The sequence below is a fragment of the Gnatocerus cornutus genome, chromosome 7 (assembly GCF_029298725.1).
Source record: "Gnatocerus cornutus isolate USDA-ARS CGAHR chromosome 7, icGnaCorn1.1, whole genome shotgun sequence".
Classification (NCBI taxonomy): Eukaryota; Metazoa; Arthropoda; class Insecta; order Coleoptera; family Tenebrionidae; genus Gnatocerus; species Gnatocerus cornutus.
The window spans coordinates 8,463,298-8,478,698 of NC_142239.1; the positions used below are offsets into that span (position 1 = coordinate 8,463,298).

Consider the following 15,401-nt stretch of genomic DNA (forward strand, 5'->3'; position numbering starts at 1 on the left):
CATTGTGCTTGGGTAAAACCGAGTACATAAAAGTGGGACAGACAAAATACACCGAGAACAAACGGTTTGAGGAATAGTAGGCGGTGTCGCGCCCAATACTCAGGCCCTGTTCTTGCAAAAGAAGACCGGAAAAAAAAGACTCCATCGCTTTGTGGATGATATATGGTGAAGTAATAATGTGACGAATCTTGAAAAGTTTCCCGTAAAAAAGAAACTCAAAAATTTGACCCATATGATATATTGTCAGAAGTTACGGAAATCCCATGTATAATGTCAGCAATGTAGAAGGCCAGTAAATTGCAGATGCCAACATAACCTTTCATTTAGCGTAATAAAAATTAAAGATGTAATAAATGAGTATTTAAAAAGAAAATATGTATTGAAAAAAGAAATCTCAGGAAAGTTTCTTTATCAAAAAACGTTACACCAAAAATGTTTATTGCCTTGTACTCCGCAAGTAAATCATAAGTTAGGGAGAAATAAGGGAAAAAAAGTCGATTTACAAGATGGTTGCGGAGACAACTGCTATAACGTAGAAAATACGAACGACGCTATCAACTTAAGGCTGTTCTACCCCTCAACTAAAATTCGTGTTTTGAAAAATATGCAACCCAACATACTAACCATTTGACACATGCCAATCATCCATAAGGGTGAAAATCGTCTGTAAAATTAGCATATTTTCTACCATAGTTCGGCAATAAACCAGGCAGATGAATTTGCCTTGCTTTGGAGTTTGTTTCGAACGTTTTCCCGATTTCGAATTATTATGTCCCTCGAAAATAATAAATGAAAAATAAAGAGAAATAATAAATGATGGCATCATCTAATAAACTTTATATTTCAAGTAAAAAATGTGTACCATCACAATTTTATTTTCAAAATTACACTCTGCGACAAATTCAAATTAATTTTGAATGTGTTATGTAATCCAAACAAAGTACATACCCAAAGGACATCCTTACCTCAAAACCTTCACAATTTTTAACATAAGTAGTTAAAAAAAACATAGAAAAGACATTCTTTTTCTATTTTACTTATGATTTTAATGTATGTATGGTTATCAATATTGAAAATACACATAAAAAAACTAAAATTAAAAAAAATTATATGCAAATCATAACTTGTTTAGCCGCCAACTTTGATACAATTTTTTTACTCTTTATTACAAAATTCGATTTTTTACAATAATTTTAAATTGATTGTATTTGACAATGTGCAGACTTTTATTTTGGAAACAAAAATGTTTAAAACTTACAAAGTCATAAAATTTTACTTTTAAAATTAAATATAAAATTTGATGGTGACTTGCGGTTACCGGCATATGTTTTATCAAATGGTGGAACGTGGGCTACCTATAGAACATAACAGTTTTTTGGCTACTAAAACTTTGTCACGCAGTGTTTTAATTGATAATAAATTTAAATAAATTAGATTTAGATATTAGTTCATCTTGTCATTTCTTGTGTTTCAACGAATCCACGGGTATTTAATAATATCAATTCTACCAAATTTTAAAATGGATATTTGGGTACTTCCGAATAACACAAAATATTACAGGTAGTAATATAAAATTGAAAAAACACTCGATCACGATTTTTTTTTCTATAAATCGCTTATGCCAAAGGTATTTTTACCATGGCAACATAGAAGGTGGTGTGCGGTGGGGTCTTAATAATGTAAAAATTAGATGTAGAAGTTGTTTTTAATGCCGGAAAATGCAAGATTGTAGAAAAAATATTGTGTGTATTTCGAGCGCAAATTCAAATTGCCGTTTTCGAGAGGTTGCCGCGTAACTTTAGACTTTGTGTCTCTTTCAATCGGTAATGTAAATTTTTACGCTCTTAATACACAAATAGCTATTAAAATTTGTGTAGTTGTACTTTTGCCATCAGCTACTTATATTAACGTGAGTTTCAAAATTATGAAAGGTATCCATCGATCTAGAAGGATTATAAGTAATACTGGTGTATTAAATTTTAACACTAATTTGTTTTTACTTTTTATACGTGGACGTCAAAAAACTATTCATTTATACGCATCACGAAAAATTAAAAAATTACATATCTTGACATAACTAAATATTTCAAAAATTGAGAACAAATGTCCACCTCAATAAATGTTTTCATCATTTTGGAAAATTTTAAAAAGTTGCTACAGTAGCACAATTTGGGATATGTATAAAGAAATCATTGAAAATGTAAAATCATGTTTTGGGTAATTATTTTAACAAAGTTGGGGAAATTGCCAAAACACCGAAGTAACAATATAGAGCTATGCTGGTATCTAAAAATCAAATAGTTACGGGAGCGCTAAAAAGCTTTCAATCGTCTAATCTTTTTATTTTAACCTGACGGTCATGTATGGGAGAGAACTCGGTGCTGACCTTTTTGGTCTTATGGCTACTTGAGAAAACATTCCACCCTGCCTGCGGCAAAGGACCAAATGGCCAAATATGCAATAAAATGCATAACAATCAATGTATGAAATGCAATTAATCCGTTGTCCTATATAGAATAGACTGTTTAAATGCAATGCACTAAATCTAAACTCAAAATACTACACTCAACTGAGAAAACAAAAGATTCTGAACAGTGACTTTTTAATTATATTATCGATTGAAAATCATTTGCAATCGTTAATCTAATTATTAAAATGTCGACAAAATGTATTAAAATTTATTTTTAGAAATCTTGCATGAGGGTTAAAATGTTATTATATTCAGATGCGGCAGTCTTCAATTCTTGGTAAACTTTAAGAAGTAGGTATAAGGTTGGGGTCCCAATGGTCAATCGCCGGTCGGCCGAGTTGTAGTCGTCAAACCGTGATTAGGATTAGAGACCCCCTGTTGTGAGGGGCTGTAAATCATGGCAACATTGAAGTGTTGGTTGCCGACTTTTTGAAAATTGAGGATCATTTTGACATTACATTTTATTTTTTTCTAAAGAAACTATTCACGTGGGGAAAAAATCAAGGAGTTTCCCGGATGTAGAATAAAATTCCTTATCTATCGAGTCGTAGTTCAAGCAAAAATTCCTAAAACTGTGCCCGTAAAACGACATGGCGTTTTTTCAGTTTTTATTTTTTTTAAATAAATTTATAAGGACATTTTGAAAATCAAAGAGTTTCCCGTGTACATTTCAATGTCATCTACACGTATAAAAAAAATCAAATCTCCAACTCTTAATTTGTGGCCGTAAAAAGTAATGGCGTTTTGCGCTATTTCCTATGTACTTCAACCGAGGTAGGACAGAGCCTTAAGGGAAGATTTGATTTTTTACTAGACTTGTTTCTGTTTTTTCCATATTTAATTTGTATGAAACAAATTACAAGCTACACCGATAAAATCGTTCAAAAAATTACTCCGTAGTTTTTTTATTATTATTTTAAAATGCTAAAGTGGGCCATTTTCTTCTATTTACTATTTTCAAAATTAGGTGACCATTTAGAATGCAGTTTGCGATTTACTCGAAAACTCTAAAACATTCAAATGTGATTTGCACCCTTGTTAAGCCAATTGTTACATTTTCGATAAGATTGTTTACAATTTTTATTTGAAGAATGTGAACAAATAATAAAAACTAAAGTAAAAAATTCATCAGTTTAAAACAATTATCAATTTTACCGAAAAACTGAAATTATGTCTAAACATGCCTTTGTTGCACACTTGACATAAATGTCCCATCATTGATTCTGTCAAATCCACAAAACGATATTGATCAAGAGTGCAAAATTCTAAAAAATATGGATTTAACGGCTTAAAGCGATTTAAGTATTAAACAAATTAACATTGGTTGACGATTCAGCGTTGTCGGCTAAATTGTGTAACTTTATTTTTTAAATGTTCTCCCAGTTCTCCCAGTTTAATTTAAACAAAAGCAAAATACGAAATAAACTTTCGACAGAAACATTAACAAAAATTCTCAACACAAAAATTGCTCTTGCTACAGTTTTTAAATTGAATGCGAATGAATTAAAAATGTTCATTTACTATGCCGGCCGAAAAATTTCAAACACCAAGCTTCTGTCATTTTAAAAACTATCAATGATAAATCACCCTTTATTGTCATTCTAACTGACGATGGCCTTCGATAATAAATTATTTCAAATTTTGGCATTTCAATTTATTTTATTGTCAAAAATGCCAGCTGTGTCGCATTTTAATAAGGCAAAAATTGCGACCCTTCGCGAAATGGGTATGTCTTATAGACAAATTTCGGCAGAATTGGGTATCTCAAAAGATACTATTTATTCAGTTGTGCGCAAATGGACACTGACTGGATCCGTAGATCGGCTCCCAGGATCTGGGAGGCCCCGAATATCTTGTCGTGCACAAGACGAAGCCCTCAGTAATATAATTGCAGATCGTCCTTTTACTACGGCTGTTGAAGCCACTACAATTACAAATTTTCCCGGTTCTGTCAGAACTGCCCGTAAAAGAATAAAGGACAGTGGCTTAAAAAATTTTGCAGCAGCTAAAAAAACGAGACTTAAACCTCATCATAAGGAAGCGCGAGTTGGTTTTGCTTTACAACACCTTTGTCGAGATAATGCATTCTGGAATCGCATAGTATTTTCTGATGAAAAGGTATTTCAATCGTGTTCCAATGGTCGTGTCAGGGTCTATAGACCAAGAAATAGCCGTTATCAAGAACGTTATCTTGATTTGTCAGAACGTACGGGGCGATTTTCTGTAAATATGTGGGCCTGGATTTCGGTGGACAGTCCTGGACTAATTGTTCATGTCGAGGAAAGGCTAAACAGTAACGTTTATCTTAGAATTCTCGACAATGTCATGCTGCCTTCGGTGAAACCGCACTTTCCTGATAATTCCTATGTGTTTCAACAAGATAATTGTCCCATTCACACAGCTCACAGAGTAACAGCATGGTTTCAAGACCACAATATATACGTCCTTGATTGGCCCAGCCGAAGTCCCGATTTAAATCCCATAGAAAATATGTGGGGTTTGATGGTTAAACGCATAAACGCGCAAAGAAGAATTTTTGAAAGCAGGCAACAACTTTTGGCTGGTATTACGGAAGCGTGGCAATCATTACCAGCAAACTACTATCGCAATCTATGTCTCTCCATGTCGAAAAGACTAGGACAAGTTATTGACTCAAATGGTGCAATGACAAAATATTAATATTTTTTAAATTTAATCCGTTTCAAACTTCTTTTTATAATCGTTTATTAAATAAATTTAACAAAAACTTCTTTAACAAAAAAATCCAAACTCCAACTTTGAAAGCAGCATCTAGATGTGAAGAACACCAACTGAATGTAAGAACTAACTATATGAATTGCAAAACTTTAATCTATAACATTTCCTTATTATTACTATTCATCCTTGACTATGCTTGAGTCCCATCAGATATCTAGGTGCTCTTTCGCCTTTTTTTTAAGTTTTGTAAACAATTATTTCACAAGGTCAGTGGTACAAAACCATAATGTGCAAATTACAAATGATGATTTTTGCCAATTAACGTAAATGGAATAAGATTTTGGTTAAACGAATCAATTTTATTTGAATTTTTGACAAACTGTACTTACCTATCTATCATGACATGACATGGCATGTCAAAGTAAGGTTAGTTTTTCATAAAGCCAAGTTTCCACTTAATGTCAATAAATTTTGAAGGTGTTTGAAATTTTTCGGCCGGCGTAGTATGTTTGGTTGTCACAGTTTTATCACTACCCTTGAAAACATTAAATGCTATTCAGATCATTCCACCCATCAATCAACATTAAATAGTATTAATCTTGGCAAATGTTATGAAATTTTGCTCAAAAAAAAATGGTATTTTTTTAAATAAATCTAGCCACAGTAAACATACGAGGTGTTTATAAATGTTTCTAGCATCAAGGGTGGCTCAGGAATTTGTTTTCATAGTGAATATAACTATCTTGAAAATTATTTACAATGTTACTTACGTCAACGAAGTTTCAGTTACAGTTTTGTGTCCAAGCTTTTGATTTTCAGATTTTAAACAACAACGAGAACAGTTTATTTCTCAAAACTTACTGTGCTCCATGTTCGAGGTTAACTGCAAATGTCAGTTGAAAAATCGAAACCCACATTTGTAATGAGCGGCAAATTTCTTTGACATTTCATAGCCACCTTTAAAGCTAGAAACATTTATAAACACCCTGTTATATTATGGTTGATGCGTTTGTTATGTTGTTATGTCAAATGTTATGATTATTTATTAAATTGTATTCTATGTTTAATACGAAAATATTGTATAAAAATGTAAATGATTTTTATTTATTATTTTAAGCTGAACAAAAATAATAAATGTTGGTAAGTAACTTAAATTTCGCGCCTAATCGATGCAGTCAACGCACGACTGTCGTGAGGATTTCATCATAAAAACACGGTGCCCAAATTTGGCGATTTATCGCCATTTGGGCGATTTAGGCAGGTATTTTGGCGTTAAAATTTATGCTTCGGCGACTGGCTATTTTTTTGGCGATTTTGAATCTTTGCGTTGGCGCTCAATAATATTTTTGTCACTTACGTTGGAAGTTTGTCAAAATTTCTATTAAATCAAATGTATATTTTAAATTTACCGCCATATTTTTAAACCAACTGCCACTGTCTGTGATCTGTCAAACACAAGAAAGGAAGTCACAAAAACTCAAAACGACGCAAAAACGATGGGACTGATGGGAGCAACGTAGCATTAGCAACGTTCAATGTTATTATAAAGCTGTGGTTGGTTCTTTCTAACAGAAGTGATAATGCCAAGACGCAAATATTTAAGGCATTTTAGGACCGAATGGGTAACGCAACAGTGGGCAAAAGGTAATAATTATTAAGCTATTTACATTATATTCTTCACGGTGTAATTGGTTTAGGCTGGCTTCGGGAATATAAAACTATACCCAATTACAATGATGCAGACCCCAATGAGGCATTCTGTCATTATTGCCACTGTTCTCTACGAGCACATTATAGTGACCTTCAAAAACATGCCCATACTAAACAGCATATGAACAATGCAAAAAACAGAGTGCTACCGAAAACCCAAACTGTTCAACATTACTGTAGGTGAGTTTAGACAGTTTTAAATAAAACTTATTGAGCACATTTTAGTTCCACCGAAACTTTTAAGTAATGAGCAGAAGAAGATTGAGCTACAATTAACTATGTTTATATTACATCACTGCTTTTTCAGATCGGTTGATCACTTGAGTGAGTTGCTTATAAAGACAGGCCAAGGCAATTTCAGCAATATTAGATTACATTACACAAAATGTTCATTGCTGATTCAACATGTTTTTGGTCCAGCATATTTACAGAACATTGTGCAAAATGTTGGTAGTAAGAAGTACTCCTGCATAATTGATGAATCTACTGATGTCAGCGTTAATAAGTATTTGGCGATTTGCATTCGTTACTTTGATGGAACAAATATTACAACAGATTTTCTGGGCCTACTTGAGGTGGAAAGAGCAACTGCAGATGCTTTGTACACCTCCATAACTGCCTTTTTTACAAAAATTGGCATACCTTTAAGTAACATGGTAGCATTAGGAACTGATGGTGGTTCAAATTTGTGTGGACAAAACCATTCAGTTTATACGCTTCTTAAGGCTGACATTCCAAATTTACTTTTAATAAAATGTATATGTCATGCCATCCACCTATGTGTTTCAAAAGCAAGTGTAGAGTTACCCAGTTGTCTAGATTTTCTAGCGCATGAAATTTATAACTGGTTCAGCAATTCTCCTTTGCGAAGATTGGAATACAAAAAAATATACGATTTAATTAATATCAACGAAAATCGTTCTTTTAAAAATTTCATAAAATTATCTAGTACTAGGTGGCTACCAAGATACAATGTTATGCAACGAATTCTAGACAACTGGGTAGAATTGAAATTATTTTTCAACGTGGCAGGCAGTAAAGAAAAATGCTATAAAGCAAAGACCATCCATAATATACTAAATGATGACAAAATGTTACTCTATTGCAAATTTATAATGTCGTTTCTAGAAGAGACAAATCGACTCAGTTTAATGTTCCAGAGTAATAACTATGATATAAATTCTCTGTATAGGAATTATTTTCTATTGATAGAAAGTTTAGCTAGGAGAGTTATTAAGTCCATTTTTCTAAATAATAATAGGCATGGAAGTAATGAGAATAAAATTCAAATTTTAAATAATATAATCAATTCTGTTGAAAATAGATTATCATTTTTATCCGTGGATGACGCTGACTTGGGCTATACATTCAGCATTGAACTGAACCAACACTTCAGTGCTGCTGAAAGATCCGATATAAAAACTCGTTGTCTAAATTTTATCGTAACGTTACTCAGGGAATTTGTTTCGCGGGTACCTTTCAATATTGAAATATTTGATAAAGCGAGGTTTTTAAACCCTCAAGTATGCCTAAACAAAGAGACAAATAATGAATTTTCAGCATTAGGTTTAGAGCTGTTTATTTATGGGGAAGATTTGAACTCTCTTAACAATGAGTGGAGAAAACTGAAGCTCATAAATTGGGGTGAAGAATTTGCAACAGGGATTGTACCAAACAATGTACTACAATTCTGGCCCGTTGTTTATAACTATGTAGATGGTTCAGGTGAAAAACTTTTTGAAAATTTAGCGACTGTTGTATTGCGCTTCCTGTGTTTGCCCATAAGCAACGCAGCAGTGGAGAGAGTGTTCTCAGTCATGAACTATGTCAAAACAAAAACACGAAACAGAATGAAGTTCAGAACTTTGGATGCAATCATTCGATCAAAGATATTTTGTTTTAATAGAAAAATTTGTTGTAAAAATTTCGAAGCAACTCCTGAAATGTTAACTTTATTCAATAGTGACATTTATAATCAACTTAATAAAAACGATGAGGAAAATGTAACATCGGAATTTAACGCAGTGTTAAACATTATTAACCTTGCCGACGATGACTGAAGTGAATAAAAGACTGCGATAATTACGTCGTGTCGACGGTGAAAGTACAATATGTTTAAATTCGATTGTGCTGAAATTTAAATTTCGCGCCTAGCAGTAGCACTATTTCTACAGGCGTGTGCGTCTGAAAAGTCTTACCTTTGGTCTTTCTTATTTGGCTTTTCTTGTCTTTCCAGTATTTTGAACTTCCGAACATATGATATTTTCCCCTCGACTTCACCGTTAATATAAGTATTATCATTGTTATTATATAATATACACATTTATTTTGATTTGTTTCCAAACTTTAATTATTTTGAATTTTATATAAGTTTTGTTTCAATATATGTATATACATTATATTACATTTTCTTTCCTTACTTTCAAATTTGGGGATTTTTTGTGTTTACTAATCACTGTTGGCGATATTTGACACCGTGAAGTTAGCGGATTTTTGTGAGCAGAACATTTTTTAAATAGTGCAAAATTTCCTGCTTGTGTCCTGCCTTAAGCTGCTTCATAAAAGAAAGTCAGCGGATGCCCTTAAAAAATGTTATTAAGGATTCTTTTTTATTCCGCCAACTTCACACCTAGCGAAAAATTGTAAGCAGGACATCTGAAATTAGTATCAATCGATAGAGTTTCCGTCCTGCCTAAACCTGCTTTGAATGTTTTTACCAGCGGACTTTCATAAACAAAATTACAGCATTTCAAAAAATTTCCGCTAACATCACACCTAGCGGAAAATTTTAAGCAGGACATGTGAAATCAGTGTCAATCAATAGAGCTTAAGTCCTGAAATCACCTGCTTTAATTGTTTTTACCAGCGGACTTTTTGAAAAAAAGTTGCAGCACTGTCAAAAATTTTCGCTATCTTCACACCTCGGAGACAACTTAATGCGGGATATTTAAAATGGATGTCAATTTTTGTAGTTTGCAAAGCTTCCGTTCGCTTTACTTGATTTTTCAAACAACCTTTTGAAAACAAAAAGAATTATTTTTAAAAATGACTAATTAAAGTAGAGTAAAGACAAAATTGACATCGAAGACATCAAACGCTGTGTTCCACCTAGATTGAAAGTGATTAGTGAGCATCTATATAAATTGGTTTTCTCTAAGTTCTTTTTTAACTTTAACGTCATAAATTGATGGATTGTTGAACAAGACGTTTAACGAAAACATTGAAAACCGAAGCAAAAGAAGACTAGTCACACATTGGACCGACTACATTAAGCGACATGAATAACCTTATGAGAGATTTTTTGTTTACCAGGGCACAAAAATAATAATTAAACTGTTATTATAAATGTCTATTCAAAATTCCAAGGCCTACTCCAAATATAATAATTTTTGTACACCTGTTATATTCCTCTCTTAACACAGAGATTTTGTTTCAACATTATTTTTGTCGTTTCATTTACAGTAATTATTCCATTGACATATTTGCTGTTTTTCCAAATGATTTTTGAATAAATAAATTCTTATGCATTTTCAAAGTAATATATCCCACTTACAATAAAAAATGTAATTACTGCAAACATAAACGTATACTCTTTTTGAAAAAATCCACCAACATCGCAATTTCTTTAAAGATACAACCGACAACAGTGTCTACTGAAAAATCTGGTGGCAAATTTAGTGACATTCAAGTTGAAGGATCTAGTTTATTGCAAAAAAAAATGTCTAAGAAGAATTAAAACTGTGAAATATCGTGATGGAGTCTGACAAATAAAAGGACATGCGGTAATGTTCGTTGCATCCATTTTAAATTTGATAATTTAATCGTACCGCTCTATTATATGTAGGAGATTTTTATTTTCTACCAACGTAATTCAACAGATAGTGGACTTATAATTTTAAAAAAGGGTATACTGTTGTAGCACTTGTAGTACCAGCAAGGTGCGACTTTTTTAGAAATTGCCCCAACACCAAATTGATCAATATTTTAGTTTTCTTTAGCTTTCCGCTGGGAAGACACTGGTCACAAAGAAGCTGGTGCCAACTTTTGCAACTACAAGGATCATAAGTTAGCTTTCCGTCTATTGATATTACACACTTAAGGGTCAATTTCAAGTTATTTAGCGACGTCGCTAAAAGGTGTTTGCGCCGAAGCAACGCCAATGACATCACGGCTACCTTAGTAACCCCTTAGGGCCCAATTTCAAGTCAGTAACGCAAAATTGCGTTCACCCTGTTGCTAAGGTAGCATCAGTTTGATTGGGGTTGCTAAGGCGCAACTCTGATTTGCAATGCCGCAAGACAACATGAAATCGAGGCCTTATCCTCAAATCCAGAAAAGTCAAATTGACATCTTTGGTCACTTCCAGTTATGAAGTGAAAGTAACACTTCTTCGTATGCAATTTTTGACTTCGTAGGAAACAATTTGGCTCGCAATTGCAAGCACCTTTTTGAAACATTTTACATCAAATAATCTTGTAATAAAATATCAGTAAAATCAGATTTCTAGTTAGCAATCTATTAAATCCTCACACTCTTCGGTCGTTCGGATTTAAACTGAGACTTTGTTTTTTAACTGTCTATAAAACACCTAGTTATACTAATAGCTACAATTACAAAATATGGCTAAAACTAAGCAATATTTGTTAAAGACCGAATCATTTCAATAACTCGACTTTAAATATAATGTACTTTTAAAATTCCAAACATTGATTAGTGAAAAATTAAATGGTAGAAGTAAATTGTCACTGACAAAATGTTTTGTGGAATGTAAAATGTGTTGCCTATTAAAAAAGATTTGGCGGGAACAAATTTTGGGACGCTCAGTAGTATACTTGTTGATTTTTTTTGTCAAGTTGTTTGGTTAATCTTGGTTAAATAAAGGTATGTTTTGCTATTAAATCTCCAAAATACCATTTGATACTTATGACTGTCTTTTCGGCAGCAGTGTGAAATATGGCGAAATTGCCATTTTGTGATATATTGGAATGTCTAATGGCACATAAAGACGATGTAAAGAAGTCCGTCAATTCGTCTACCGCAGTCATTTGGAACGAAATTCAAAAAAACCTTTTTAACAAAATTACAGCTAAGGCATTATATACATTAGATCGCGAAAACAGGAATAATTGTTGGGAACATTTAAATCTAACATATGAGGATTTCTCAAAAAGACTTCGCTATCTGCACGATAATGATGAAGAAGATGAAGAGGTGCAATTGGTAATGGAAGGATCAAAATGGGATGAAATTAAACCTCTCGAGCATCAAAATCATTTACAACAAGGTTGGACTGATGTACTTAGCAACTTGCTCCTTGATCAGGATTTGCATTGTATATGGGCTTTCAAAGAAAACTATTATAGCCATGCAACAAGCGCTTTGCAATTTCAAGGGCACTGCAAAGAGTGTAAAGGTTTGATAAAAGGTTATGGATTCCTTCCTCGTACATGACATGTGCACTTGATGATTTTTACTTTGGATTTGTTTTGCCAACTGTGTAAGTTTGTCAAGTTAATTGTCTTTTTTTTTTTGTTTTTAAAATTCGTAGGTACTGCTTTGTGGGTACATTTACTTCGATAACATCCTGCATCTATGTTCTAATCTTTTTCAGTTTACCTAATAATAAAGAACATATTTTGGTATTGTCAATTTGCCAAGAAAAATCTTTTTTTTAACTTGGAATATAAATAACCATTTTGTTCTTAGTTTTTCCAGAAGTGAAAGTACAAGAAGATGTAAATAAGAATAATGATTTTAAACTGTGCCAAACTGAAGATCCGCATAACGATCAAATCTTTGAAGTCGTTGCAAGAGAAGAAAATGTAACTGAAATATGCTCAACTAAAGATCAGGATGACGTTCAGATTGTTGAAGGTAAAGACAATATCTTACTCTGTTGAATTACTTTTTTTATAGCTTTCTATCTTTTGGTCTGCATCAATTTCGCTCTTTTTATTCCGTTGCATTAAAACAATTTTGTCGTCAACAACTTTCATCACTTTTGTTGGAGAATTAAAACTGGAATAGATAAAGTCAACCAAACAGATTCCACCTATTCTAAAATATTTGAACAGCAGTCAAACTTTTGGGAAATTCAAAATTTTGTCAACGCGTTATGGTCAATCATTCTTTTCATTTTTTCTTGACTTATACATGATGTTCCAGAACTCAAAAATTTTCTAGCTCAAAAAATAATTGAGTTAAGGTGAAAAAACGGTAGTCAATCCGGAAGCTGAACAGAATTTGAAAATCGGTAAACATGGACACATATTCTCGTCCATTTGTCATGTGAACATTACATTCTCATTGCCTAGGAAATTGGGATGCCCTTTTACTACACCTCTAGAATACCCTTTCGGGCTTGGTTGCTATTTGTTTATCCTTTCTCGAATACTTTTATAGTACCAATTAATCAATTATTGTTTTTTGTTGAAATTTACCATCTGTATAGGTGTCGGCACCTTCCCAAGCTCTCTGGGTTATAAGTTCAAAACTCGCGCCCCAGAGAGAAAGGGCTTATGGAGGCAACTATTTTGAACCACAATTTTGAAACTACATATAATTTTTTGACTCAAAAAATAACCGAGATAAGACAAAAAAACTATAGCCAATCCCGAAGCTGAACAGAATTTGAAAATTGGTAACTGTGGACACATACTATTATCCATTGGTCAGTTAAGCATTAGACTCTCATTCTCATTAGACTCGTTGCCTAGAGAATTGGGATGGCCATTTACTCAATTTTTGTTTTGAAATTTTTTTACTCCACTTCTCGAATAAGCTTTTTTTTGTTAACTTTTTATCAGTTTTCGAATACTATTGTATACTATTGTATTTGAGAACTGATAAAAAGTTAACAAAAATAAAGCTTATTCGAGAAGTGGAGTAAAAAAAATTTCAAAACAAAAATTGACTAAGTTTAATAGAACTTAGTCAATTTCTGTTTTGAAATTTACCATATGTATTGATATCGGCACCCTCCCTTGCTCTCTGGGGCGCGAGTTCTTGGACACCCTGTATAATGGTTCTTTTGTTTAAAACACATTGGTTTGGAAAATTCATTCAAACCTGATTGAATTGAATTTGATTTGGTGTACATTTCGGAAATTAGACCTATAATACGATTTAATTAGTAATCAAGTTTAAAGATGCTTTGTTCTGTACCTACTACTAAGAAATATTTATTAATAATTTTTTAATTTTAAATTTTTAGATAAATGGGAAGAGAAATGGAGGGGTCTTAACTCTAAACCAAACACAAAACGAAAGAGAAAGCGGTATTATGGAATTCCATGGCCGGAAGTTATATTCTCACAAGATGAGAAAAAAATTAAAATATCACTACTGCAGAATGGCAACCTAAAAAGTGGTTTAACATTTGCCAGAGAAAAAATTGTTTTTAGAAACACTTGTGCGTTTGATGCTGTACTCCAATGCGTAGCATCTATTTATTGTGATAGCCACGAGAGCAGGGTATACATAACTAACGGGGCCACATCAGACAATAACCAATTGCTCAGTCTTCTTCGAGTTCTTCTCGAACAAGGAGTAAAAAATCAAACCTACCGACTTCGTGGAGACATGTTGGCTACTCCAGGGGTATTTACACGAAAAGTCTTAATTGACAAATCAATCCAAATAGATTGCGAGTGTAATGTCTCCTATATAATACGAAAATTTTTGGTTAATTATCCATCAGCACACGAGGTCTTTTGCTGCCCATCAATAAACCAATGCAACACTCCAAAGGTTGAGACAACCGTGCCAATTCTGTTTGTCAATCATAACATGGCATCGAAAAATGATATTTTATCCAACTTAGAAGCATCTATAATTGCTGGACATGGAAGAAACATGGTATGCCAACAGTCCCGTTGTAAATCCAAAATTCAAGGTGAATTGGTGACACACCCAATGATAATCATCGAATTGGATTATGGAACTATGCATTTAAATGAAATTCCCATCACGATTAAATTATGTAATAGAAGTTACATATTTCGGGGGATAGTTCATTTTGAAGCACCTCTAGAAGGAACTATGGGGCATTATACTGCTTTTTGTAGAAGGTTGGATGGAAATTTTGAAATTTATGATGATTTGAAAAAAGACACCCAAAATGCCAACAAGTTTACAGAAGTTCGACCACATTTGCTTTTTTATTCAATTTAATTTTTTTATTGTTTACATTAAACTTATGTCAATTTATTTGTAAATAAACTCTTCCTATTCTATGATTTCTTTTGTAATTGTAAATTATTGGAATTAATAACGGTGTCATTTATGAAAACAATTAAATCAAGTGGAGGCAGGCAACTCCATCAAGTGACACAACTTTCAAATATCCTGCTTAAAAAATAGTGTGCTATGAAAGAATAAGCGATAAACAATACGTTCATTTTTTGACAGTCATTTAACCCGATGTGATAATATGTAAAAAACCCTAAATGACAAGTGACTTTTATGGTTATTGAAAAAATATTTAATAAAGTTGTGTATGAACTGTATAATGTGTTGCATCTAA

The 15,401-nt window shown here is 32.8% G+C and overlaps 1 protein-coding gene and 1 long non-coding RNA gene across 2 annotated transcripts; both read left to right on the plus strand.

Annotated features, from left to right (window-relative positions):
* Nucleotides 1–6,419: 6,419 nt before the first annotated feature.
* Nucleotides 6,420–7,154, plus strand: LOC148170708 (uncharacterized). Its single transcript, XR_015770423.1, has 2 exons — nt 6,420–6,811; nt 6,865–7,154. It is a non-coding gene; the product is annotated as an uncharacterized LOC148170708 (long non-coding RNA).
* A 1-nt stretch (nt 7,155) lies between these two features.
* LOC148170709 (zinc finger protein 862-like) lies at nt 7,156–8,884 on the plus strand. Its single transcript, XM_088042242.1, has 2 exons — nt 7,156–8,794; nt 8,841–8,884. The coding sequence occupies exons 1-2, from the start codon at nt 7,156–7,158 to the stop codon at nt 8,882–8,884; spliced, it is 1,683 nt and encodes a 560-aa protein (XP_087898368.1).
* Nucleotides 8,885–15,401: the final 6,517 nt, after the last annotated feature.

Excerpts from the sequence above, each read along its gene's own strand:
- LOC148170709 (XM_088042242.1), top strand. The coding sequence starts at position 7,156 with ATGTTTATATTACATCACTGCTTTTTCAGATCGGTTGATCACTTGAGT. Across the intron at positions 8,795-8,840 it reads TTTTAATAGAAAAATTTGTT|TGACATTTATAATCAACTTA; the intron begins GTAAAAATTTCG and ends TTTATTCAATAG.